Here is a 27,396-nt window from a genome sequence, read left to right on the forward strand (position 1 = left end):
AGATAGCCTGCCGGACAACCATTGGGGCATCTGTGGAACGTGATTGTGTGAGAGTGACCTTCCACAGATGCTCCGTTATGATTTATGGACTCTCGGTTTGGGAAGAGAGCCATGGGGTTGGTGAATTTGAGATGTGTAACGGGCCGAGCATATGGGCCATGCTCGGCTGGCATGTGTAATGTGTATGGCAAAGCATCTTTCTTTGGTTGAGATTAGTGAATTGTGACAAATGTTTGGCATGGGTAATCTGGGGTTAGATGTGAATTAAGGGGTGAATTTTGTGAAGAGAAATGGTGGACACTGTACAGTGACGCCATTATTGATCCAGGTGTGTATACCAAAGTGTTGGAGGCTGTGATAAAATTGACAGGGTAGCAGGACACAGACTTCGACTGGTTATGGGGGCGACTGCGCCAATATTTGGGACGCGGAGTCATGGGGATGTAGTTGTGTAGTTGAGGGTCAACGTGGTGCTGTGCGTGTCCGAGGGGTGTGGACCATGTCTTCTGGGTGAGTTTCCTGGTGGAGCATGGCTGTCGACTGGACCTTGGTGTGGTCAAGTGTGGGTGAGCACTGGGGGGCGGGGGGGCTGTAGTTCTGTAGTCGGACTGGGGGATGATGGGGAGGTGCAGGGGACGTGGCTGTAAGGATGCCACGCACTGCAACCGTGCCCCCCAGGGCCGAGGTTGTGTGTGTAGTCGGACTGGGGGATAATGGGGAGGTGCAGGGGACGTGGCTGTAGGGATGCCACGCACTGCGACTGTGCCCCCCAGGGCCGAGGTTGTGTGTGTGCTATGGCAGCAAGTGCTCACCACATTGACCAGCTAGGGCTGGTGCAGCTGTGTTTCTCGCAGGGGGGGCCGAAGGATGGATGGTGGGTCGCACCCTTATGGACACTCATAGGCCATGTTGGCGTTTTGACTGCTCACCTTGTCCCGATGACCCTTGCATGGTAGAGGTGCAGAGCTGTCGTTGCCACTGGTAGTTGTGTAGCGATGATCACTGTTGGATGCGGATCCACATACCTGCCAGTGTAGTGGGGACAAAAGAGAAATTTGGAAGGCCCAATGTGAAATTTTGGGATTGTGAAGGGTGGATTGCACTTTGGACCTGACCAACCGGTAACTACCTGCACTTGGGGGGAGTTTTGAGATGTACTGTCCCAGGCTCCAGGACTTGCTTGGAAATTTTGGGGACATGTAATTTGGAGGTGAGAGGCGGGTGAGAGTGATGAGTCATGACATGGCCGGTGAGGGGATGGAATGGGGGCCACACAGAGTCCTGTGGGTGGCGTATGTTTTTGTGTTGTGGTTATGTGTTTTGATGTGGTCGTGAGAGTGGACCATGGAGAGTGAGTGATGATTATTGGAGATAATGAGGGGTGATTATTGTGCTTTTGGAAATGTGCTTTTGGAAATGAGTAATGGTTTAAATGTGAACTGGGGGATTTCACATGTAGCAGGCCATGGCAAGCCTTGTAACACCTTTTACACCACCTATGGAATTGTGCTGAATTGTGCTGAGTTGTGTGGAGAATTGAATGGCAGCGGGGGAGGAAGTGTGTTTTTGGGGATCCTGTGGGTGGGGAAGGTGTGTGTGTCCGCAGGTACAGAGCAAGCTCTGAGGAGCGATGCCTGCAGCCCCCCTCTGCGGCAATTACCCCTGGCAGCCGGTGGTAACTGGAAATTGGAGCTCGTCGGTGGAGGGTCTGGTTGGGCGCCGCGGGGTGAGGAAGTCCCCCGGTGACCCGTGTTGCTGCGCGGAAGCAGGAGGCAAGGGAGCCTGGTGTGTGTGGAGACCCGTAACAGCGGAAAGGGGCTGTTGGGCTGCCATGGGCCAAGAGGTAAAGGGGGGGGGGGGGGCAATGAACTTGTAAGTCGGTTGACTTGTTTTTGGGACTGCGGGCACCACAGCCTTAAGCACCCCCACCATCTTTTTGTGCGGTACCTCGCCGCTGCCGAGTTGAGGAATGCACACACATGTATATGACATCAGTGCCATGGTCCTGCAGGGGGGTGTATTGAGAAGAGCTTTGTTGATTTTTGAAATGTAATGATGATATATGGAATGGGAATGAGTGGTTAAGGGGTTTGTGTTGTACGAATGAGGGCGAAATCCACCGACCCATGTCACTCACCTGCAACATCTGGACAGGGCCCGTGGAAATTTAGGGGGTGCATTGGGGATGCCACCGCAGGCAAGGTTGTGTCTTGTGGCCTCCACCGGGGGACGCGGTCTGTAGATTGGGGTATGTACAAATGTTTATAGAAGTGTTTGGAATTTTCTGGTTATGGTTAAGTTTTGTGGTTAAGTTAGTGTTGCGTGTTGTTTGTTTCCTCCCTCCGCGGGAACAATGAAGAAAATGTACATACTTGCATGATGGTTAAGGGGTTTAGAATGTTAAGGAAGTGTAGGTAGGTAGTCCGACTCACTTCCCACAGCCCTTCCTAATTTATTTAATAGGTTAATTAAGTGTGTGACAGTAAGTGTTAAGGCTGGAATGGTAGCGCCTGCGGTGAACCTTGCAGGAGCTACGGTTCCGGTGGGGGGGGGGGGGGTGGGGGGGGGGGGGCTGTGTTATGTCTGGGGGTAGAGCAAAATCTAGAGCTAGGTAGATCTGTATCGGTAGGTATTTGACTGTCGCGATAGGGAATCTCCCTGTAATAAGTTCTTCATGTTTAGGCGTTTGTCGGGGTAAGATGTATAATTGTGGATCTACCAGGAGATTCGTGTGATAGTTAGATAGGGATTAAAAGATAACGCCCCTGTGAGTCTCACCTGGTCATCAAACCCTTGTCCATTATGGCACTGCAAACCACATAAACACTTAGTTAGGTCCCTAGCGCAACATTAAATAATTCCTCCCCTTTGACATGACTTTGGAAGAGAATAGACGGGAAATCGGGCTGGAACACCGCCACAATCGGCCGCCACCATTTACACCTCCGCAAGGCCTACCAATCTCGGATAGCACGTGCTATGAAGAAGAGGCAGGAGTCGAGAGAGCGGCAGTGACGCAGTGGGCATGCCCCTGGGCGAGCCGGGAGAGGCTCTGATAGGCTGAGGGGTGCGCCAATGTGACGTCATCGGCCAGGAATATTAGCGAGGGCAGGACGCCATTTTCGGCAGTTGGCTGCCAGGCGAGTCCCGGTGTGAGTTGAGGTGAAAGCAGAGCCCTGACTTGAGTCAAGAGTTCGAGTGCAGTTCGTACGAGTAGTTGACGAGTGCCATAAACAAGTTCAGGTAGTTCAGATCGGAGATCCTGAAGACGAGTTCAGGGCGCGAGGGGAGCTTGCTGTCCTGCTTTTGGGGCCTCGTGTGCGAACGGAGTGGGCGTTGGCTCGGGCCTTTGCATGATGGTTAAGGGGTTTAGAATGTTAAGGAAGAATGTTGCTGTGGTGCTCGGAGGCGGTCGGAGAAGGCCTGGTGGCGGCCGAGCGCCGTGTTACAAGAAGACGACAGAGACAGATAAGCCCAAGCTCCGCGTACACTGTACACGATGTGACGTGTTTCTTTTGTAATTCATCATCCCCCGTTTTGTATTTGAGGTCTGGAGTGTGGGATCCCGATTTAGAATAGCTTATTACCAGCGTGTATTTTCCTGTCTTGCTTTTATATAATAAACCCTTGTATTATTTTTGTATATATCTGAACGCAGTTTTCCTGGGTGTTTGATTTTAATAGGTAAGGCTGCAGAGCTTTCGCTGTGTCCCGCCATTCCGCGCGTTTAAACGCTTTGATTTGGAATCCGCTATTGAGGTTTCGCCTCTGGAGTTTAAAGCCTCGTAATCGGTCTCCGCAACTTTGATGTTAATCGGAGTTGCGCGACAATATGTCGGCGAAAAATACAAAAGATTCCCCTGATAATATTCAAGCAATTCTTGTATTCCATTATTTTGTCCATTCCTGTGTTTCCTTTTGCTCATAATCATTTACTTATAGTTATCGTCTGATAGTCATCATTTCACCTTTTCGAAATGCCCTAAAATATATTCTGTCACACAAATGTGAATTCTTATTTCTTTTTAATTACCCTTGTACAGAGTATATGGAAAATAATTATTCTTGGAACCTTCAAAAAGAAAATGGTCCATGGTATGGTCACGTGATGATGTCGTACACTGTGATTGTTTGTCAGGCAAGAAATGAGAAAGCATGACACCTGCACAAGGATTATAAAAGTACAAGCGGTGAAATATCATTGTATTGAGGTGAATGTGTGGCGAATATGACTCCTGGAAAGGAAATATCGCATGACAAGTGCATATAAATCAAAATGTTAGCTCGTGGAGGATCACAGCCGAATCCATGTTTCAACAGGATATTTATGTGGGATTCTGAGGAGGATATGTAGAACTGGTACCGTGTGAAATCGAAGTGATCAAGGAAGAAATCGCAACCTTTCCAAGAGTGATGTTAAAAACCTTCCCCCCCACCCCTTTTTGTATACAAGGTCGAGGCTCACGGAAGAGCCACAACATTGAATGAATCAGGACACAACAGAACAAAAGGGACAGTAGAAAGAGGGCGGAAATACGAATAGCAGGGTTAAAGATATGTTTGAAGTGTTTGAGGGAAAGGAAAACACGGTGAAGGCTACAAAGTGTAAGAAGATTGTTGAAATGTGCATTTGAAGAAATGGGTGAAAAACAAAACAAAATATACTTGCTTTTGTGCAAACAATTTGTAGGGAAAAGTTATTTATGCTAGGTTGGCTTTTGTATACACACACACACACACACACACACACACACACACACACACACACACACACACACACACAAACACCACACACCACACACACACACACACACACACCTTAGTTCCACATACCTTTGGCCCCTTAGTTCCAGTGAAGGGAAATCTTAACGCTACAGCATACATTGACATTCCAGATGATTGTTTTTTTTTCCGACATTGTGGCAACAGTTTGGGGAAGGCTCTTTCCTGTTTAAGCATGACAATGCCCCCGTGCATAAAGGGAGGTCCATACAGAAATGGTTTGTCGAGTTCGGTGTGGAAGAACTTGACTGGCCTGCACAGAGCCCTAACCTCAACCCTATTGAACACCTTTGGGATGAATTTTAACGCCGACTGTGAGCCAGGCCTAACGACACCTAACGTGGTGACTGACGACACCTAACGTCAGTGCCCGACCTCACTAATGCTCTTGTGGCTGAATGGTAGCAAATCCCTGCAGCAATGTTCCAACATCTAGTGGAAAGCCTTCTCAAAAGAGTGGAGACTGTTGGTGACACCCCCCCCCCCCCCCCGTGTCACACACACACGGGGAGGGGGGGGTGGGGGAGAGGGTGCACAGCAGCAAAGGGGGGACCAGCTCCATGTTAATGCCAATGATTTTGGAATGAGATGTTCAACGAGCACATATGGATGTGATGTTCGGGTATCCACACACTTTTGGTCATGTAGTGTATATGCACACACACATACATATATATACAAACACATGCACACACACACGCACATACGCATATATAAATACACACACACACACACACACACACACACACACACACACACACACACACACACACACACACACACACACACACACACACACATATACTAGCAAAAGTACCCGGCATTGCTGGGTAACAATGAGTCGCTTCCTAACGGGAATATGATATACCTAATCTGGGTCCATCATCGAGAGGGAATTTTAAAAACAGATCACACGTACACATGTATCGAGGAAAAATGACGCTCACCTTGAAAACTCGTGCGAAAAGAAAAAAAAACATCGATGGAATGAATGGAAGTTTAAACAGGATTACCTTTACTTCCGTATAATAATGATGAATGAAAAATAAGAACGAATAAATATCTGTCGGCAATTCCCCATCTGTGGCGATACGTGAACGAAGCTCTGCCCCTCTCCCCACATTGTTGACTTTTTTGTGACGACTGTCATCAAAAGGAGAAGTCCGCCGCAAATTTTTAATATATCTCGGCATTTTCCCGTCTGTTATTTTAGGCGGTGTATGATATACCGTGCTGCGAATTTCTTAAATGTCTCAGCAATTTCCCGTGTGTGCGTGAATTTTATCAATTATTGCTGAAACCGAGTCTAAAACCATCGATAAAAATGAAATCAGATGGTGAATTAGAGTCTAGATAAAGCCGTGAGTGAGACTCAATGAATGGCCTTTATATTACAGGCCTTTGAAAATGCATTTCATTCTATAAACGGAAACTTTCATCGAATTTTATTCCCGTTTTTTTTTCAACCGAGTCTAAAACCATGTTAGCGACTGTGAGAAATGAAATGAGATATCGAATTAGAGTTGAAATAAAACTGTGAGAGAGGGCATGACACCACGTGCCTAACAAAAGAGGCCTCAAAGCTAAGCGAGTAAATAAAATGGTGGATTTTTTTTGAAGCCCCTCCCATACTGGGTGTATCCACTCTCCCGGACAGACGTTTCACAGACAGACAGAATCACCTACTGAGAATATTGTTACGTTTGTTGGGGGGTAGGCAGTGATTACTTTAGTCCAGGTAGATTTGTATATTTAGGTGTTCCGAATGTCGTGTAGAAACCTTGATGTAATAAGTACTTGTTTAGACCGTGTGTTCAGATTAAGTTTGGAAATTCGTCCACATCACAGGGGGACGGGGCATGTTATTTAGCTCAAGAATTATGTTAATTAATTCCTTGTATGTTGTTCCCTCTGTAATTTATCCCTATGTCCTTTATGGCACCGCATTAGACACGACTTAAAATCGCCCATGAACTTCACTAATTAATAATAAAACCACCGGAAGCCATGCATGAACAATACCGCTGGTGCCGAAGCTTCACGAATACGTGCTTCGTGGCCGAAGGCCACGCCCTAAGAGAGCCTTGATTGGTCAGGGCATTGAGTGACAGAGAGGATTGAAAAGATGGGACTGGCTGATTGGTGAAGAGGACGGATGACATCAGAGCAGCGCGGACAAAATACTAGCGCGGCAGACATTTTCTCTCTTGGGTCCAGACTTTGGTGGAGACAGTTGTGTGCCGACGATTCTCCCCCTTTCTTCACGTTCTGGACCTGGGTGCGGGCGACAATGTGCCAAGACCTTGCTGGGGATTGTGAGGAGGCTGGGTTGCGAACCAAGAGCTGGGAACGAGGAGCTGCGCGACAACTCCTGTTCGGTTCGCACTCGACGAGGCCAGGAATGAGAGGGTGCTCGGTGAGGCCTAGCAGTCCGTGAACAAGCGGACTCGTTTGGCTATCTGTGCTATTCTACGAGCTTTACAAACGAGCTTTACAGATAGCCAAACGTAAAGCTCGTTTGGCTATCTGTGCTATTCTAAGGTGATCACCAAGGGTAGTCACATGCCTATATATATATATATATATATATATATATATATATATATATATATATATATATATATATGTATTGTTACAGATCGCGGTTTAGATGTTATGATGGGCCGAGCGGATGGTCCAACCGCGACCTAACAGGATCCCCAATTGGCCCGACTCCCCCAACGTTGACCAGATCGCACCACAGATATTCAATCGGGAAACCTCTAAAGCGACCGAAAGAGAAGGAAAAGAGAAGAAGACAGAGTACGGAGGAAGAACAGATTTATTATACACACACAAGCAAAAAGAAAGAGCGACCAAAATTATTTACAGCAATGGATGGAAGAAGCAGTCACACAGTGCATCGTTAGCTTATACTATTCAATTTACTTAACCCCAGGACAACGATTAGGACAGACGACGTTCACACTTACACGGGGGATATTGCAGGCAGGTATGGCTTGAGGTGGATTGCTGGAGAGGGAGGCAGGGTCGGAGGCAGCAGCTCTCAATTCCTCGCGTTTTTGGCGGGAAAACCCTCCGTCGCGTATCCGCTGCCGATGCTGTAGACGTCACGCGCTGGCTCGGTTACACCTGTTCCTCTCCTTCTGGTGGAGCCGTCTCCCTCCTCTCAGCGCGTCACTCCTTCAAACCTTGTTTCCTCCCCAAGTATCTCCTTTTTGGGTTTGGAGCGTCTCTCGTCTCACAGCTCCTCTCGCAGGTCACCTCTTCTCTCATCTCCCATCTGGTGAAGCAGTCCCTTCCAGTCGCTTTTATTACTCCGGGCGGAATCAAGCCGCCGGCTGCGAGGGCACGCCTACCGGGTCGCTAACCGCGGTGCTGGTTGGCTGTTAGGGCTCCCCGATTCCTCCTTTGCTCATGACGACGTGCCACGCCTGTGAGTTGGCGGCTCCTACCCCCCTCTTCTCCGAGATTAGCACATGGGCAATGGCGGCTTGCGGGATTGAACACCACTCGCACCGCTTTTGAAAGGAACTTTGGAGAGCGGAGATGATTGGGGAAATTGAAAGGGCCTACGCTTATTTTGTTTGATACAATGCAGTCAATCTAGTGGGAAACACATATTTAGCCTACATGGAATAAGGAAATAAACTATTTAAAAAGATATATCGTGGCCTGTGTGTAAGTTTCATGGAATTAACTAGGAGGACGGCTGCGACCATTATTTACATTACGAGGGTGTTACACACAACAAAACCATACTTTTCACATTTGTTACACTTCCTCCAAAATTGTTACACTTCTCAAAAACCGTTACACTTCTCAAATTCGTTACACTTCTCAAAACCGTTACACTGCACCCTCCTTTCTTCAGGCCCGTACTCGGGCCTACAAAACTTTAACTTAGTGTGACACGTAGGTGTAATTCCCTCTACAATTAACCTGACCCTGAGTGTGACAATCTTAAAACACCAATAAGTATGTCCCCCTATTGCATTGCACCCTGTCTAACAGACTCAAGCCCACAGCTAACCGAATTACGGAATTATTCTCAAACTATACATTTACGGTGGGGAGCATTATTTACAATGACGTTATTTCTTATTTACAACGCAACCCAGGACCTGTGTTTTTCTTTTTTCTTTTTAGGGAACAAGAAAAAAAGAAATTCCTGTTGGGAGGGAGGAGACAGCACGCATTGCATCGATGCACCAGTACCAATACCACCAAAGCACCCAAAAGCACCAAAAGCACCACAAGCACCACAAAGCACCAAAAGCACCACTCGGTGCGCAGTCACCATGGTTCATAATAAACACAACAAAACAACTGGTGGTGGTCTTCTCTTTCACTGCTGGGCCGATATTCTTCCCGACGTCTTCTGGCTTCATGCGGCCTACTTGGAAATATAAAAAGCACAAACCGTGTCCATTTTTATTTAGGGCAACAGGGGCCAACTAAGGGTGGTCCACCTGTTTGGCATAGGTGCCACCTTACCGAGGTCCGCAAGCAAGATTCCCTGGCCACTATGGCCGGTCTCCAACAGAGGTGCCCTGCCCCAGAACCTGGGGTCCATCAAGTGGTACTTGGCCGCAGAACAGCGGTCCATAAAGTGGTACATCAACGCAATGCATGCTGGTTCTGGGAATCTCGTGCGCACAATGGCCACCTCACGCACGCTCCCCTCGGCCCCCAATGGCGCACAGGTCATGTGGGAGACAAAAGAGACAATTGAGCGAGGGGTAAGGTCACAAGGGTACACATCAATAAGGCAATGCAAGGCGAAATGCGTACGGAGGGCGAAGTGAGAAAGCTCGTCCCTACCGTACGTCACCCCCCTGTCACCTACACTACCCTTGCCCTTACCCCATATGTACCAAAATCTACCCATTTACAAATTCGTCACTACTGTCACGTCTTCCCCATATTTCTCCTATACCAAATTCGTCTCCACAATCCCTCTAACCAAAATTTGCCATCACCCAATTCATCATCAATCCTCATAAGGAGGAAGAGATGGAACAACAAAGCACAATGTCACACCCACGTCATGATGCGTCTCACAATCCAAACATTTGCATCATAAAAAATAATCAAACCATGGCATGGTGTGGAGTACCTGTCACCTCAGGTGAGTGGATGCAGATGGTGCGAGGAGATCCTTCTTCCTAACTATCCTATAAATGATTTTAACACACTTTACACTACCCGGGGTATTTCCCTGCCAATCCATTGGCCAACTTACACTATGGGTTCTAAAAACCAATTCCCATTGACCAAACTGTGGTGCTTCTCAATTTGGGGTCTCACTCCCCCGATTCATCTCCCGGTGCCCTCGCACGATTTCTGGGCTGCGACGTGTAGCTCTCCCAGCAGGTCTACCCACCTGCACACCTCCACCACTGTAGTTGCCACCCGAGCTTACCTAGCTCCTCACCCTAACCTATCTAACTGGGGCAGGCCCCTCCTGGCTCTGTCACCCCACTCGGTGCCCTCTGGCACTGGGCTACCCGGGTCCGTCCTCCGGATCCTCGGGCCCCATCCACAACAACTACTACCGGCTCCCAGAGCCCACCTGCGGCCTCACCTGGCCGACATCCTCACAGTGGTGGAGCGCCCAACCAACTACACACACTAACAGGCTACACGCCCAGCCATTTCCACAACACTAATGCACCCATCCAAAGACCATTCTTTCACCCGCACCACAGATGCCAATATCCAACCACAATTTACCTGTACCCTCTACCTAACACTTACACTACCCGCCCCGGGTATCCGTGATGGGGGTCCACTCTTCCCCCATTCACACCTTCGCACCATCCACTCCACTCCACAATTTCCACCATACTCACTCCACGACCATCCATTCCAATACTCCATTTATTCCACACTACCATTCTCCATACCTGTTGTTGCACACCTGTGCCCTCACACCTGGTGCCACCTGCACCCTCCTTTCTTCCTGGACCATTTGGTCAGCACAATACACAATCACCACTACTATCACTCAAACACTGCTCCACACACCTGTTCAGTTGCACACCTGTGCAATCACACCTGTTCAATTCTCAACCACACGGCATCATCTCATCTAACTACTCCCCTCTGAAACTTGTGCTTCCCAGTCGTCCCTTTAAACTATTGCGCTCCCCCGTCATTATCATCCACACTAAACTACCTGCGTCCCCACTACAGGTATCCTTGTCACTAGCTAAACCTTAACGTTACCTAATGTCATCTTCGCTAGATCCCTACACACGATATATCCTAACCCACCCGGGCTAGTTTTCACTGCCATCAACCCCATAATCTATAGCGCATTTGCCCCCACTCGCTGTGAGGGATGGTGGATTTGCCATCCCACCACATCGGGGAGGTCCTACTATCAATTTGGCACACCAAATTTCAGCCAATCAAAAATTTTGCCAATCATCTGCCAATCACCGTACCAATCATCAAATTTCGCCTTTTTCTAATTTTGAGTCCAAAACACTATCCTCATCACTCGTCTACTTATTACATCCTCTCGGTGCGCCAATTCACGTCTACAGCCCGGCTTCGTACAGCCGAGCAATGAACGCGGGTCGTTTTGTGCCAGCGGCTGGATACGTCCCGCATTCGGGGCAGGGACGGGGGCTTACCCGGGCCGAGATCCCACGCACCACCTCGGCGTGGAGCCATCCAATGTCCCGATCTCGACCTGCCGGCACGTCTCAATAAAAAGTGGTCGCCATGACGACCCTTCCTATCGGGCTGCCCGCTCCGCCTAGTGGAGCCCGGACGCGGCCGTTCCAAGCGAGGCACAGCGTGGATCGCGTACGGCGGTTCTTTCGAAACCGCCGTGGTTCGGATCCCCGCTGGTCCTCGCGGCACGCGAAGCTGCCCGACGCGCACCGAGGGCCCGATTCGGCTATAAGTCGTTCTAACCTCTAACCTGGTTACCGTCGATGCCTCACCTGGATGCTTACGCGCATACGCTACCCCTTTCTTGCTCATACCTCCAGCTGTTCCCATGCTCCTCGTACCTTTCCTTACACACCTCGGTACACTCATTCCGCTCACCGACTTGGTCACACACCTGACCACCGAACACCTTGGCACACATTCGTCGCTCGCACACCTCACCAACACACCTCTTCGCGCCCCTTTCTCGGTCACCTCCTTTGTGACAATCACAGGTGTGCTCTCACCCGCACACCCAACCACGTGCCTCACGACCAACTCAAGTGTGCATTACCACACACGCTCTACCATTCCAGGTGTGCATCCTTCCATTCCAGGTGTACATCCTCGCTCACCTGTCACAACCAACTCACGCTCCGTGCCACTCTCACTACTTTCACCTCCATTCTTGACAGCGCACTCTTTCCTCATGCACCTGTCCGTTACACACCTTTCTCGCGCACACTCTCCCGTTACACCCTCTGTAACACTCACCACAGGCGTGCATTCTCCCTCACTCTTGACAGCGCACTCTTTCCCCATGCACCTGTCCGTTACACACCTTTCTCGCGCATCCTCTGGCGCACACTCTTTCGTTACTTCCTCTGTAACACTCACCACACCGCGCTTCCATGTACCCCCTCGCACACGCGCTTCGACCAACTCACTCTTGACGGCACACTCACTCCTCGGCGTGCACTTTTTCCTCACACACCCCATGGTCGGACATTCTCGCACACCAGACCTGTCGCACACTTCACCAACGGCCTCTCACGAACACCCGGGTCCACAACAACCCCCAAGCCGACTGAAGCTTTCCTCACATCATATACATTGCCGAATATTTCGCCACTCACCTTGGCACCTCGTCTCCGCACCTCTTTTGCCACCTGCAAACTCTTTATTTGGTTAGTGAGCAGCACATCATGAGTTGAGCACCGACCTTGTACCAATTCCATTACTTCCTCCTTTATCTCCCTCTTAGTTTCTGTCCGTCCCTTCTTAATTTCACTCACCTCTTCTTCCACTGCCTCTAATTTTTGTTTAACCTCTTTTATTTCTCGGTGCGTCTCCTCAAGTTCGTCCTCTAAGGCTACCGTGACCGTCTCTATGTGCATCCTCACCTCTCGGTCCTTCGTCTCCATTATCTCTGTCACCTCGTCCACCCTCATTGTCAGTTCCTCACGTACCATCTGACATTGCCTCTGTGTCGCTATTAATTCGTTTTTAATGTCCTTTTGTGTCGCTTTTAACCCTCCTAGTACCGCAGTGTTCTTTTGAACCTGCTCCACTAACTCCGTCTGTCCCTCTGTCAGCTGTTCCACCTCCTCCGTCAGGTCCTCTATTCCCCCTTGTAACCTAGCCGTATTATTTCTCACCTCTTTCTCTATACGCTTTTCGCCTCGCTTTACCTCCTCGCGTACCCCCGAGACCTCCTCACTCACACCTCGTCGTAGCTCCTCTTTCATCTCCTCCCTTTCTTTTGTAGATGCCACCCTCATCTGTCCCAATTCATCCCTCTGAGCATCCAGTTTGGTTTCTACCCCGATTTTCACCTCCTCTATCTGCTCTCCCATTTGTTTAATTTCTCTGGTGGATTGCTCCCCTATCTCCTGCAATTTGTCTTCCATCCTATTTTCTAACCCCATTAACCCATTTTTCACCTCTTTTATCCCATTGTCTAACCCCTCAAAATTATTGTCTAACTTCCCAAATTTCTTGTCTAACCCCTCAAAATTTTTTTCTAATCCCTCACCGGTACCCCTCGCTTCGTCCCTCATTACCCCCATTTGGCCCTCCAATCGCTCACCCAATCGCTCACTATCAGCCCTCATTACCCCCAATTGCTCACTCTGCAGTTTGAGGGACGCCTGCATTTGCGCCATAAATTGCTCCATGAGGGCCTGCATTTGGGCCATCCCTCCCACTTGTGCAGCGGGTGCGGCCGCCGTAGCCATATGCGAGGCGCCATTTTGTGCGCCCGCAACCTCGTGCGCGAGGACGCCATTTTGTGCGTCTGATACCCCCTCAACCGCCTCCTCATTGCTCCCCTCCATTTGATCCTGGGTTACTCCTAACCCCTCTATCTCCCCCACCGACATCCGATCGCCTTGATTGTCCATGGCGCGATCTCACAATTCGGGTTTTATTAAACAAAATTTCGGCAGCTCGTAATTTTGACCAAAATTTTTTTTTTTCTACACCTCTTAAAAATTTGGTTCGGGCCTCGAATCCCACTCCCAGACACCAATTGTTACAGATCGCGGTTTAGATGTTATGATGGGCCGAGCGGATGGTCCAACCGCGACCTAACAGGATCCCCAATTGGCCCGACTCCCCCAACGTTGACCAGATCGCACCACAGATATTCAATCGGGAAACCTCTAAAGCGACCGAAAGAGAAGGAAAAGAGAAGAAGACAGAGTACGGAGGAAGAACAGATTTATTATACACACACAAGCAAAAAGAAAGAGCGACCAAAATTATTTACAGCAATGGATGGAAGAAGCAGTCACACAGTGCATCATTAGCTTATACTATTCAATTTACTTAACCCCAGGACAACGATTAGGACAGACGACGTTCACACTCACACGGGGGATATTGCAGGCAGGTATGGCTTGAGGTGGATTGCTGGAGAGGGAGGCAGGGTCGGAGGCAGCAGCTCTCAATTCCTCGCGTTTTTGGCGGGAAAACCCTCCGTCGCGTATCCGCTGCCGATGCTGTAGACGTCACGCGCTGGCTCGGTTACACCTGTTCCTCTCCTTCTGGTGGAGCCGTCTCCCTCCTCTCAGGGCGTCACTCCTTCAAACCTTGTTTCCTCCCCAAGTATCTCTCCTTTTTGGGTTTGGAGCGTCTCTCGTCTCACAGCTCACTCACAGCTCCTCTCGCAGGTCACCTGTTCTCTCATCTCCCATCTGGTGAAGCAGTCCCTTCCAGTCGCTTTTATTACTCCGGGCGGAATCAAGCCGCCGGCTGCGAGGGCACGCCTACCGGGTCGCTAACCGCGGTGCTGGTTGGCTGTTAGGGCTCCCCGATTCCTCCTTTGCTCATGACGACGTGACACGCCTGTGAGTTGGCAGCTCTTCTCCGAGATTAGCACATGGGCAATGGCGGCTTGCGGGATTGAACACCACTCGCACCGCTTTTGAAAGGAACTTTGGAGAGCGGAGATGATTGGGGAAATTGAAAGGGCCTACGCTCATTTTGTTTGATACAATGCAGTCAATCTAGTGGGAAACACATATTTAGCCTACATGGAATAAGGAAATAACTATTTAAAAAGATATATCGTGGCCTGTGTGTAAGTTTCATGGAATTAACTAGGAGGACGGCTGCGACCATTATTTACATTACGAGGGTGTTACACACAACAAAACCATACTTTTCACATTCGTTACACTTCCTCCAAAATTGTTACACTTCTCAAAAACCGTTACACTTCTCAAATTCGTTACACTTCTCAAATTCGTTACACTTCTCAAAACCGTTACAATATATATATATATATATATATATATATATATATATATATATATATATATATATATTGTTGTGAATATGAGAATGTTTTTTTTTATTTTGTTGTGGTGGTAAAATGTTGTAAAAGGTTGTTGTAAAAGGTTGTTGTAAAATATCACCCCTCCTCCCTCCGTTGTGGTTGTATAAAGGTCAAAGGGCGTTCCCGTATTTAGTCCATAAAAACATACAGGCAGGACACGATATATCTTTTCTTTTGACAGTTATATCTTATTCTGTGTTTTAGGATAAGGCTGTGTCTCCCATTAATTGAAATACTCCATTGCACCAGTGAAAGAGAATAGACCCCTTTCCTTCCCATCCCCAAAAATCTCCCTTTCCCTCCCCTCCAAAACCTCCAATGACCTCATATTACATCCCCTCTCGTCATTGCTGAGCCCTCGATTGCCATATTACATCCCCTCTCGTCATTGCTGAGCCCTCGATTCCCAATCACCTCCCCTCCAATAACCGCCATTGACCACGAGGCTCGAGTCAGGGAAGAAAGGCGTGTCTCCACCTCGTCAGAGGAGGGGAGGGGCGCGCCCGCCCGTCGTCGTCCGGGGCGGAGCCCGAGGGTCGTGCGACCAGCCAGGGCCGAGGTGAGCGCCCCGATGGGCGTGTCCAAGACGCCGGCGGCGTGATCGCTGGGGGCGCTATAAAAGGCGCAACCGGAAGAAGAAGAAGGGAGATGCACTCTGGGTTGGAAAAAGAAGGGTTGTTAAGAGAGGAGGAGTTGGTTGCAAGGAGTTGGTCACAGTCGGTTGCCAGAGAAAGGAGTCGGTGGTCAGTTGGTTGCGGTGAGGAGTCGGTGGTGAGGAGTGAGAGAAGCAAGAAAGAGTTGAGGGTTGAGGGACCAGACCAGTGAGACAAGTCCTGGGAACGCAGCGGACGGAGGCCGCCGCAGCAGCGACACCCGGCAACCGCCAAAGGGGGCCTGAACGGCGGTTTGGAGCAGGGCCAACAAAAAGGAACGGCGGCTGCCAAACGCACGATTGAGCTGCAAGACCCCCCCTTGGACCTTTCCTCTCCCTCCAGCCATCCACCTTCTGCCATCCCTGGCATTCCCCGCGTGAGTCAGCGTTCTGTTTGTTCTGTCCTGGGATATAAGTTAAGTCTGTAGGTAAGCTAAATTTGCACTGTGTCACCTGCGTCTAGTGCTTGTAAATAAACGTGACATCTGTCTTTTTGCTTGTGTGTAAATAGTAGGAATAAATGTAGTAGTATTTCAAACCTTTTTTTCGTCTCCGTTTTCCTCTTGCATTGCGTCGCTTTTGTCTTTTCCCTCATTGAGCAGCTAGGGTGCGATACAACCAACGTTCGGGTGGAATCGGGTGAGTTTTGTTAGGTCGCGGTTTTACACCACCGCTCGGTCTATAACATCTTAACCGCGATCTGTAACAATATATATATATATATATATATATATATATATATATATATATATATATATACATATATATATATATATATATACAGTGGAACCTTGACTTACGAGTTTAATTCGTTCTGTGACCGAGCTCGTAACTCAAATTGCTCGTTTCTCAAATCAAATTTCCCCATTAAAATGCATTGAAATGCTATTAATCCGTTCCAGCCCGCCAAAAACCACACCAATTTTTTTTTAAATATACAGTATATATAGAAATATCTCGCGCTTTATATTTCACCTGTATGCAGCATACAAGTTGGCAGGATGGCCTGGACTGGAGGTACGCACACTTGACTCTAAACTGTCCAGCCTGGGTTTGAATCCCGACCCAGCTATAACCTGTCATGGGTGAATCACAGGCAGGGTGATTCATCAATGTGTGTACCGCTAAACTGGGCGCCCCGTTTGCGTCCCATTAGTTGTTGGATGTTAAGGATCTCACCGTGTTTTCCACAAAGAGAAGGCGAGCTATCGCCGGCACTCTGAACAAGTTGTGGCCTGGCATGGCATGAACATGAAAACATGAACATGAAATGTTCGACATGAACATGAAATTTTCCAAAATAACCAAAATGCGAAAACAAAAATGCAGCGCTATACGGCAGAGATACTGTACTTGCACGGCAAGATAACCACGTGACCAGAACCCACCTGGTGGCGTAAACTCAAAATAACCAACATGCGAAAACAAAAATGCACCGCTATACGACAGAGATACTGTACTTGCACGGCAAGATAACCACGTGACCGGGTGGCGAAAGCTCGTAACTCAGATCTCGGCTCGCATCTCAAAGCAATAAACCACCCGAGCGACGGCTCGTATCTCGAAAAACTCGTAAGTTGGGGCACTCGTAAGTCAAGGTTCCACTGTATATATATATATATATATATATATATATATATATATATATATATATATATATATATATATATATATATATATATATATATATATATATATATATATACAGTGGAACCTTGACTTACGAGTTTAATTCGTTCTGTGACCGAGCTCGTAACTCAAATTGCTCGTTTCTCAAATCAAATTTCCCCATTAAAATGCATTGAAATGCTATTAATCCGTTCCAGCCCGCCAAAAACCACACCAATTTTTTTTTAAATATACAGTATATATAAAAATATCTCGCGCTTTATATTTCACCTGTATGCAGCATACAAGTTGGCAGGATGGCCTGGACTGGAGGTACGCACACTTGACTCTAAAGTCTAAACTGTCCAGCCTGGGTTTGAATCCCGACCCAGCTATAACCTGTCATGTGTGAGTCACAGGCAGGGTGATTCATCAATGTGTGTACCGCTAAACTGGGCGCCCCGTTTGCGTCCCATTAGTTGTTGGATGTTAAGGATCTCACCGTGTTTTCCACAAAGAGAAGGCGAGCTATCGCCGGCACTCTGAACAAGTTGTGGCATGGCATGAACATGAAAACATGAACATGAACATGAAATGTTCGACATGAACATGAAATTTTCCGAAATAACCAAAATGCGAAAACAAAAACGCAGCGCTATACGACAGAGATACGTACTGTACTTGAACGGCAAGATAACCACGTGACCAGAACCTACCTGGCGGCGTAAACTCGAAATAACCAAAATGCGAAAACAAAAACGCAGCGCTATACGACAGAGATACGTACTGTACTTGAACGGCAAGATAACCACGTGACCAGAACCTACCTGGCGGCGTAAACTCGAAATAACCAAAATGCGAAAACAAAAACGCAGCGCTATACGACAGAGATACGTACTGTACTTGAACGGCAAGATAACCACGTGACCAGAACCTACCTGGCGGCGTAAACTCGAAATAACCAAAATGCGAAAACAAAAACGCAGCGCTATACGACAGAGATACGTACTGTACTTGAACGGCAAGATAACCACGTGACCGGGTGGCGAAAGCTCGTAACTCGGATCTCGCCTCGCATCTCAAAGCAATAAACCGCCCGAGCGACGGCTCGTATCTCGAAAAACTCGTAAGTTGGGGCACTCGTAAGTCAAGGTTCCACTGTATATTAGTGCTGGGCGATAATTGTGATTGGACGATAATCATGCCTTAGATTTACTATTGCGATAACTGCTGCTCATGCTGTAGATTGTAGAAGGTAAATCACACCTTGAACCCATGGATATTGACGGTGTACCTGTATTAAATGCAGCTCTATCAATCCCTCCTTTAATCTATCCATTTGCCCCTCCATCTCTTCCTTTAATCCTTCAATTTTATCACTCTGGGCATTCAATTCCCCCTTCAACCCATCAATTTTATTTCCCATCCCTTCAATGTGTCCCTGCAATCGATCACTCATTCCCTTCATTCCTTCCCCTGGAACTCCATTTTGTTATTCAATCCCTCCAACTGCTCACCCTGAGCCTCCATTTTGTTTTCCAATCCACTTTTCATTTCTCCAATATCATTCTTTAATCCCCTCATGTTATTTTCCAATCGCTCACCCATTCCCTGCATAAATTTCATTAAGGCCTGGGTGTCTATGGGGGCCGTCCCTGTGGCGGGGAAAGTTCCGACACTACCCTCTACCCCCTCTACTTCCGACTCATTCCCAAGGATTCCCGCATCTTCCATCCCTTCTTCCATACCACTCACCTCCTCCTCCGTAAAGGAGGTCGCTTTCCCACTCGGCTTTACAATAGGAATTGAATTAATTTAATGACGCACCTTTCGCGTCGTGCAAGCCCAATCGACTATATAAAATTTTCACCTCTGACTAAAAAATTTTTATTTCCAAATTCTCCACACTCCCTGACACCAAATTTTCCTACGGGGTTCAAATCCCACTACTGACTACCAGTTGTCGCGCAACCCCGGTTAACACCAGAGTCGCTGATAGCCTAAACGGTCTTATTCAGAGGCACAACCCAAACACGGATTTTACTATGTGTCGCACGGGAGGGAGAAGGAAAATGGAAGGCTGCGGCAAAAGCTTACCTTCTGCGCGCCGGCGCAGCTTCGATCCTGCAACCGAAATGAACTCGACACGGACACCAATTTCATTGTACAAAAATAAAGATTTATTCCGGACCCGATACAATAAAACGCAACGATAATCAAATAATGGCCTAAATTGGGACGTCCCCACACGACAGATCTCAAAACACAGACGAGGGAAAAGAATACCAAAATAACACGTCTCGTCGTGTAAGGGGGGAACGCGTAGCTCGGTCTTATCTATCTCTGGTTTTCTTCCGTGTAACACGGCCCCGCTCAGCCACCACCAGGCCTCGCTCCAAGCTCCGATCCACTCGCCGCCCATGAAGTCCGTGCACCAGCACCACGCGTCCAACGCAGCGAGCTCCACACAAGGTCGACCCTCAACTTGAGCACGAACACAGAACGACGAAGAACGGCAAAAAGGGGAAGAGAGCGCAAGTCCACTGCACGCCAAGTGCCGCTTCGAGCCAAGTTCAAGCCAACGAAGCAACTCTCACAATTCTCTCCCTGTCCGAACTCCACTGCTGGCCAACTCCTCTCAAAACTCACTGCCAGAAGCAACTGCTCTGAACCAACTGCCGCGCAACTGCCCTGAACCAACTGCCGCGCAACTCACTCACTCCACGAAAGTCCTGCTGCCCCTCGTATCACTCCGCGGCGGTGACGTCAGCCTTGGCGCGCCACCCAATCAGTGGCTTCCACCGAATCACAGGCCTGTGGTGTGGTCATAGCACGTGGCACTCGTGGTGGATAGGCCCGCCGGAGGTGTAGGTGGCGGCGGCCATTATCGGCAGTGTCCCGGCCTGGTTTCCTTTTGCCGGATCTCTTTCACAGTCATGTCAGGGAAGGGCGTTACTTAGTGTTGCAATAAAGATCCTAACTAAGTGTCTAAGTGGTTGCGGTGCCAAAAGGGACAAAGGTTCGGCTGACCAGGTGAGACGTACAAGGGCGCTACTCTTAATCCCTACACTACTTATCACTCGAACCTCCTGGTAGATTCACAAGTATACATCTTAACCTGACAAACGCCTACACATGAAGAACTTATTACAGGTAGTTTTCGTTACCGCGACACACGAAGCATGTTACCTACTCAGATCTATCTGCTCTACATATCACTACCACATCGACATAACAATATATATATATATATATATATATATATATATATATATATATATATATATATATATATATATATATATATATATGGGTCAGAATTTTGAACGAGGTACATTTGGGCCTCCCAGGGGTCAAATTTTTTTTTTTGGAATAGCTAAAAATCACCTTGATATCCTTAAAGCCCTATAGTCTAGTAGGAAGACTAGGTCCCCCTGCACCCCCCGGAGATATACTTCTAATCAGTGTTTCTAGATTGGAAAAAATGTGTAGAAAATGACTAGCTATGGCCCCAAGCTGAAAATATGTCCCACATACCATTTTTATGCAAATTACTGCTGCAAATTTTATGCAAAATTATGCAAATTTTATGCAAATTTTTGATGAGGAGTAGAGTTGAGGGGTCTTTGAGGGCCTCATCGAGGTGCTCTCGGTTGCAAGACTGGGTCATTCTGAGAAGCACAGCAGGGTCAGAGATCATGATGTTCTCCTCCTCAGTGAATCTCTCCATCAACAGCCTCTCCATTGCCTCACACACTGTTTTGAGGCAAAAGAGGGACTTTGCGTAGGCCTTTCCACTGAGAACACCTTTGAGAGATCCACTTGTTACTAGTTGTGCCTCAAAGAGAATCTCTGCATATCCAGAACCACGCATCTTGTGTCCAGTGAGCATCCCGATGTAGTTCATGGATGTGTGGAAGGGTCCAATCGTTACTACATGACTAGCAAATTCATTTGGCCAGCGCCAGATGATGGGAAGGGCTTTCATGCAGACACCCAGATCAAATGTATTCAGGACCCATCTCTGACCCACCTCAGCAGTTGCTGCCTCGGAACGCTTCAGTAGCTCACGAACAACTGCGTTGTCTGTGATCGGTCTGTGCCTGGTGCCTGCATGGCATGGCAATGGCCTGCAGCCTGTGCCTGGGCTAGGGGGTTTCACCTCTGCAACTGGTTCTCCCCCACCCAGCAAATCAACAGTCGACTACTGCACGCCTATCCACCAACCGATCACAGACAACGCAGTTGTTCGTGAGCTACTGAAGCGTTCCGAGGCAGCAACTGCTGAGGTGGGTCAGAGATGGGTCCTGAATACATTTGATCTGGGTGTCTGCATGAAAGCCCTTCCCATCATCTGGCGCTGGCCAAATGAATTTGCTAGTCATGTAGTAACGATTGGACCCTTCCACACATCCATGAACTACATCGGGATGCTCACTGGACACAAGATGCGTGGTTCTGGATATGCAGAGATTCTCTTTGAGGCACAACTAGTAACAAGTGGATCTCTCAAAGGTGTTCTCAGTGGAAAGGCCTACGCAAAGTCCCTCTTTTGCCTCAAAACAGTGTGTGAGGCAATGGAGAGGCTGTTGATGGAGAGATTCACTGAGGAGGAGAACATCATGATCTCTGACCCTGCTGTGCTTCTCAGAATGACCCAGTCTTGCAACCGAGAGCACCTCGATGAAGCCCTCAAAGACCCCTCAACTCTACTCCTCATCAAAAATTTGCATAAAATTTGCATAATTTTGCATAAAATTTGCAGCAGTAATTTGCATAAAAATGGTATGTGGGACATTTTTTCAGCTTGGGGCCATAGCTAGTCATTTTCTACACATTTTTTCCAATCTAGAAACACTGATTAGAAGTATATCTCCGGGGGGTGCAGGGGGACCTAGTCTTCCTACTAGACTACTAAGCCTGGGCTATCAAACGCAGCCAAACTGACACCGATCGGCCCAGAGGTTCCGTTTTTATTCATGGTCAAAGTTTCCCTGCCTTGTTAGCATAATGTGAGACCAAAATAAGATATATGAATTCCTTCCTCTTCTTCCCGAAGATGCTGTTTCGGCTAGTTTTGCGTACTTAACGCACCAGGAGCGTCCAGATCTTTTGAAATGGCACAGAATTCAAGCTAATGTGATGGTCTGATGGTATATTTCACTTCGATATGCACTTACCTGGCTTACAGGGAGCATAACTGGTGCGTAATGTAAGAGACCGTTATGGTTTCTAAATTCACACTCAAGCTTGTTGTGTCTCAGAGAAACAAAGGAGGTCAATGATTTTTACAGAGTTAATACATACGTATAAGTGCTGTTTGTTGCGCCCTAAAGAAGAACTATGGAACACCCTGATATGTGTAAAACAGGGCTTATATAAATATCTCTTACGTTACGGTTCATCTGCTTCATCCTATATGAGGAGGAGCTGTGACTCAGGAACTGACATGAGTAACACAAAAACACATTCAGTAGAGTAGTTATATAGATCTACTTTTATTCCAGCTGTGAAAAGTATCTGAAAAAGGCTTTTATAATGAATGCATGGCTTTGAAGGGTAACGAAATACTTTTAAAATGCCCTTTTTCACCATTTTTTTGAGGTTCAGAGGCTTATAACATGTAGATAATTGATAAAAAAAGTACATAAAACTATACATTTTCTGAAAGCCGTGATTGTGTTCTACAAGATGACACCTAAATGTACTAATTCAGAACATTTGGGACAAAGTTATATAGGTTTAAAGCAATCAATGTGTGTTTTTGGGGATTTGTACCTCGTTCAAAATTCTGACACACATATATATATATATATATATACATACACACACACACACACACACACACACACACACACACACACACACACACACACCCCTCTTCGCAATAAATGCAAAAATCTCGTATCATCTCTCTTGTGGCCCCGGAACCAAACAAACAATCTATTTATAACAGCCCTCCTCGCTCCTACTCCCCCCCCCCCCAACATGATTAATAGTAAATATCATTCATTTTAAAAGTGATTTTAAACTTACCCTGTGCATTCACAAGCTCCAGGTATGTCCTTCCCATCGGTGTTAAGAAGCACCCAAACCAGATACGGTGTCTCCCTCAGGGAAGTCTACCTTGTTTTATCTCGCTCCCATGTAAATAATACCTAACACAAGCTCTGTGTATTTTTACGTGGTGAAGATGTATGTTGCCGAAGATTTGTTTACCGTTACTTGGTAATGGTGCACGCCGCACAGCATAATCTTTCCACTTGCAGATGACCATGAAGTAAATCACCAAGCCTACCATGTTCACAGTAGGCATTCCCACAAGGTTCAAAGTCCACTCCCTGGTAGCGATCTGGAGGTGGTTTTGGGTAGCACACGCCAGTCCACCTGGGCCTTGAACCGGCCCACTTCGTCAGAAGTTTGCCCTATGGGCAGCTGCTTTTTCATTGAGCTGAGATAGTTATGCAACTTTTTTGTTGTGTAGAGCACACCCCTTGCTCTCAGGTACTTTTCCAAGTATTTCTTGCTTCTTTAAGAAGCTTTGTGAGATGACAGGATGGCCTCAAGGTACGCACACTCCTCAAAGCTGTCTAGCCTGGGTTTAAATCCTGACCCACCGATAAATTGACATCCTGGTGTTTCACAGGCAGGGTGATTCATCAATGTTTGTACTGTCCCTCGGACAGACGTTAAAGATCTCATGGTGTCCTTCGTGAAGAGTAGGCGAGCTATTGTTGGCACCATGAACAAATTACAAATTCTTGCCTTAACCTACGTAGATGAGCATTGCATCAGTGGCACAGCCATGCCATCAGCCACAAATCCTACCCTGCAGCCTTGTGCCACCTACGAAAGTAGAATAAGGAGCCATTTTATGTAACAAATATTATCTCCCACACACGGTTACTTTATGGTGCCCTGAACAGGGCTGTTTCTAGGGTCCTCTGCACATGTACCCTACTTAACGTCTCCAATCCACGGTGATCTCACCTCTCCGGATGTCCATTGACCATGTCGTCCTCTCTGCCCCATTTGACACTTCATTGACCAATTGTACATCATTTAAGTTTTGCTCATAAAGTTTCTTTCATTGACAATACAACTCTTTTTTCTCTTTTCCGACAGGACTTCTCTTTTGGTTTTACAAACGAACAGGAATCATTCTGCCATTGTTTTATGGTTTTTTCCCGGTGAAGCTGTGTACATACATCGGAAAGCCAATTCCCCACGATCCCAGCCTCACTGCCAGCAAACTCGCTGCCAAGGTGAGTATCGACCAAATAAGTCGTTGGCACCCCACGGAGCAGTCCATTCAAAACTGCAAGGCCATCTATAAAGGTGTGGATATAGAATGGTAGAATTAAAACTCAATTTTTAATTAACTCGAGCTTGAACACAATTTTGATGAAACTTCACTACAATCTTCATCAGACGTGATGTACCAAAGTTTGTTCACAGCATTAAAAAAAAAAATCAGGGGTTTGCCCCCAAAAATAGGTATTGACTTTCTCTCTACATATTTTGTGCGTCATCCACACAGACCAGTGGTTCCTTGGTTCTACCAGGTGAGCCCAAGGGCATTGCCCCTATTTTTTTCCATACTAAGATGGGGCTCGTGTAGGAGCGAGAACATAGAACGGATCGTGAACTAACAGAACAAAAGGAACAAAAGAGAGCAAGAGAGGGAGAGGGCAGCACACCAACAGCAGGGAGGAGAGACAAAATAAAGAGAGACCTGGCCAAATAACCGGATGTGTGGAAAAGTGAGGGATAGGGGAGAACGTACAGAGGGGACAAAATGGATACAGAAGCAAACTCTCAGGAAGGAAAAACTGGGAGCTTGGAAAGAGGTGGGCTTGAGTTGGGTTAGCAGTAGTATAAAATATCATGGTTTTGGATGGGGGATATGAGCAGCTGTCTTGAAGAGCTGAAGGGAAGAACGAGATTGAAGAGAATGTGCAAGTTGGTTCCACAAGCAGGAAAAACGAGGACCAATTTTGGGAGTTTCACTACAAGGAGGTTGCTGGTGAACCACGTGCATCTTGCAGAAAGCTATGGGGGAGGAAGCACGGAAAGAGCAGAGGGTACAATCCAGAAAGGAGGCGGTAGAAGACAGATACCACCAACCTGTCTGTGATGTGAAAGTGATAGGCCCATTAGACTCAGCTTCACGCAGGATTTTCTAATAATCTTGAAGGCCTTTGTTTCCATGGCGTCAATCCGAGATAGGTGTGAGGCAGGGGTGCCAGACCAGAGGGGAGAGCGGTACTCCATCAAGTTGTGGATGAAAACCTTGTAGGTGGATAGGGGTTCATGTGTGCCAAGAAAGGAATTTGCACGATGGAGGATGCCCAGTTGGAAACTGGCTTTTGAGGACAGCTGAAAATGTGTTTTGCCCAAGAAAGATCATGGTTGATGGTGAGACCCAATATTTGAGTGACTGAACTTCAAGGGGATTGTTACGGAAATAGATATGAGGGTTTCCGTATGGTCCTTTCAGATGGAGAGACACACAGAGAGAGTGGGAGTTTGAGATTTGTCGGTATTGATAGATAAATTCCAAATGTTTGACCATCTTGTGATTCTACCAAGGACTGAATAGAGGGAAAGACTACTGTCTGCCTATCTGAAGGATGAGGGATGTCATGCTAGAGGGTGGAGTCTTCAGCAAAAAGATAAGGAGGATTTTCCAGATGGAGAGATCATGATGAAGATGAGGAAAAAGATGGGGCTTGCCAGTGGGGTGTGTGACTGTGATACCCCGCCAGGACCAACCAAACAACAGAAACAACACCAAACAATACATAAGCTCCTTTTGGGAGCCAACGGCCCTCCAGGAGATGTAAGGAGATGGTGTCTCCGAAAAAACACCCATCCGGTTGGACCGCTTCGTGGCAGGAAGGGCATCCGATGGTTAAAAAAAGAAAAGAAAGCAGCTCCAACACAAACATAGATCTTTGATCAAATAGTTTTTGAAGGGCTAGGGTGTTTCCTTCAAGCGACGTCTGGCAGTATTGTGAGAAGTGGGAAAGGAGTATCGCAGAATCTGTTGCTGGAGCTAAAAAGGCATGTGGTGAAACAGACCATGAGAATTGGAACATGGAATGTTGATACAATGACAGGTAAGGGGACAGGATTTGTGGATATCATGATGAGAAGAAAATGTGATATCTTGCGTATACAGGTGACAAAATGAACTGGGAAGAGTACAAAATAACAAAATGAAAGGAGGTTCATGTCTGTGATTGAAAGTTAAAATGTACATGACAGTGATTAAACTGGTGATAACGTTCTAGCTATGGGAGCTGCCAGGCGGGGTCATGTTACTATCTTTATTAATTTATTAATACCACATGAGAATACCCACCCCACATGCGATCTTGTTCCAAGCGTGCAACACCTTCTTCTGATGCATCGCTATATTTTGGTGGTGTATTGGCAACAGACCACTGCCTCAATCGCTCCAAAAAATAAACCAAATAACTGACCAACTACAGCACTGGAGTATCAGGAGGAACCCAAATAGACAAAGATGGAGTCGTCAGGAGGAACCTGGACAGGATTTGGGTTTCGGCTGCTAAGCATCACAGAAAGGATTAGAGAGACTATGTTGTGGTGGTTTGGACATGTGATGAAGAAAAAGGATGAAGAACCAATCAAGAAAACATGGAATGAGTCAATTAGAGTGGAAAGATCAAGAGACCAACATAGATGAAGGTGAAGGGAGGTTGTGGAATGGGATTTGGAGAATGTGGGATTGAGAGAGGAAGATGTGGAGGACAAATGGAAATCGAGAAGGCGGACCCGTGTGGCTGACCCCTAACTGTTGGGATTAATTCACAGAGAA

The 27,396-nt window shown here is 47.3% G+C and overlaps 1 protein-coding gene across 5 annotated transcripts in view; it reads left to right on the forward strand.

Annotated features, from left to right (window-relative positions):
• LOC137438861 (DGAT1/2-independent enzyme synthesizing storage lipids) overlaps positions 1–27,396 on the forward strand; it is an 82,280-nt gene that overhangs the window by 47,716 nt on the left and 7,168 nt on the right. For 2 of the 5 annotated variants that reach the window (XM_078767356.1, XM_078767357.1), the window contains exon 7: positions 24,675–24,814. In XM_078767356.1, the coding sequence (XP_078623482.1) occupies positions 24,675–24,814 (140 nt within the window). Of the gene's footprint in view, positions 1–8,931; positions 10,062–24,674; positions 24,815–27,396 lie in introns of those variants that run through there. The other 3 variants (XM_078767355.1, XM_078767354.1, XM_078767353.1) reach the window with 2 other exon arrangements.

The sequence above is a fragment of the Myxine glutinosa genome, chromosome 13 (genome assembly GCF_964187855.1).
Source record: "Myxine glutinosa chromosome 13, kmMyxGlut1.1, whole genome shotgun sequence".
NCBI lineage: Eukaryota > Metazoa > Chordata > Myxini > Myxiniformes > Myxinidae > Myxine > Myxine glutinosa.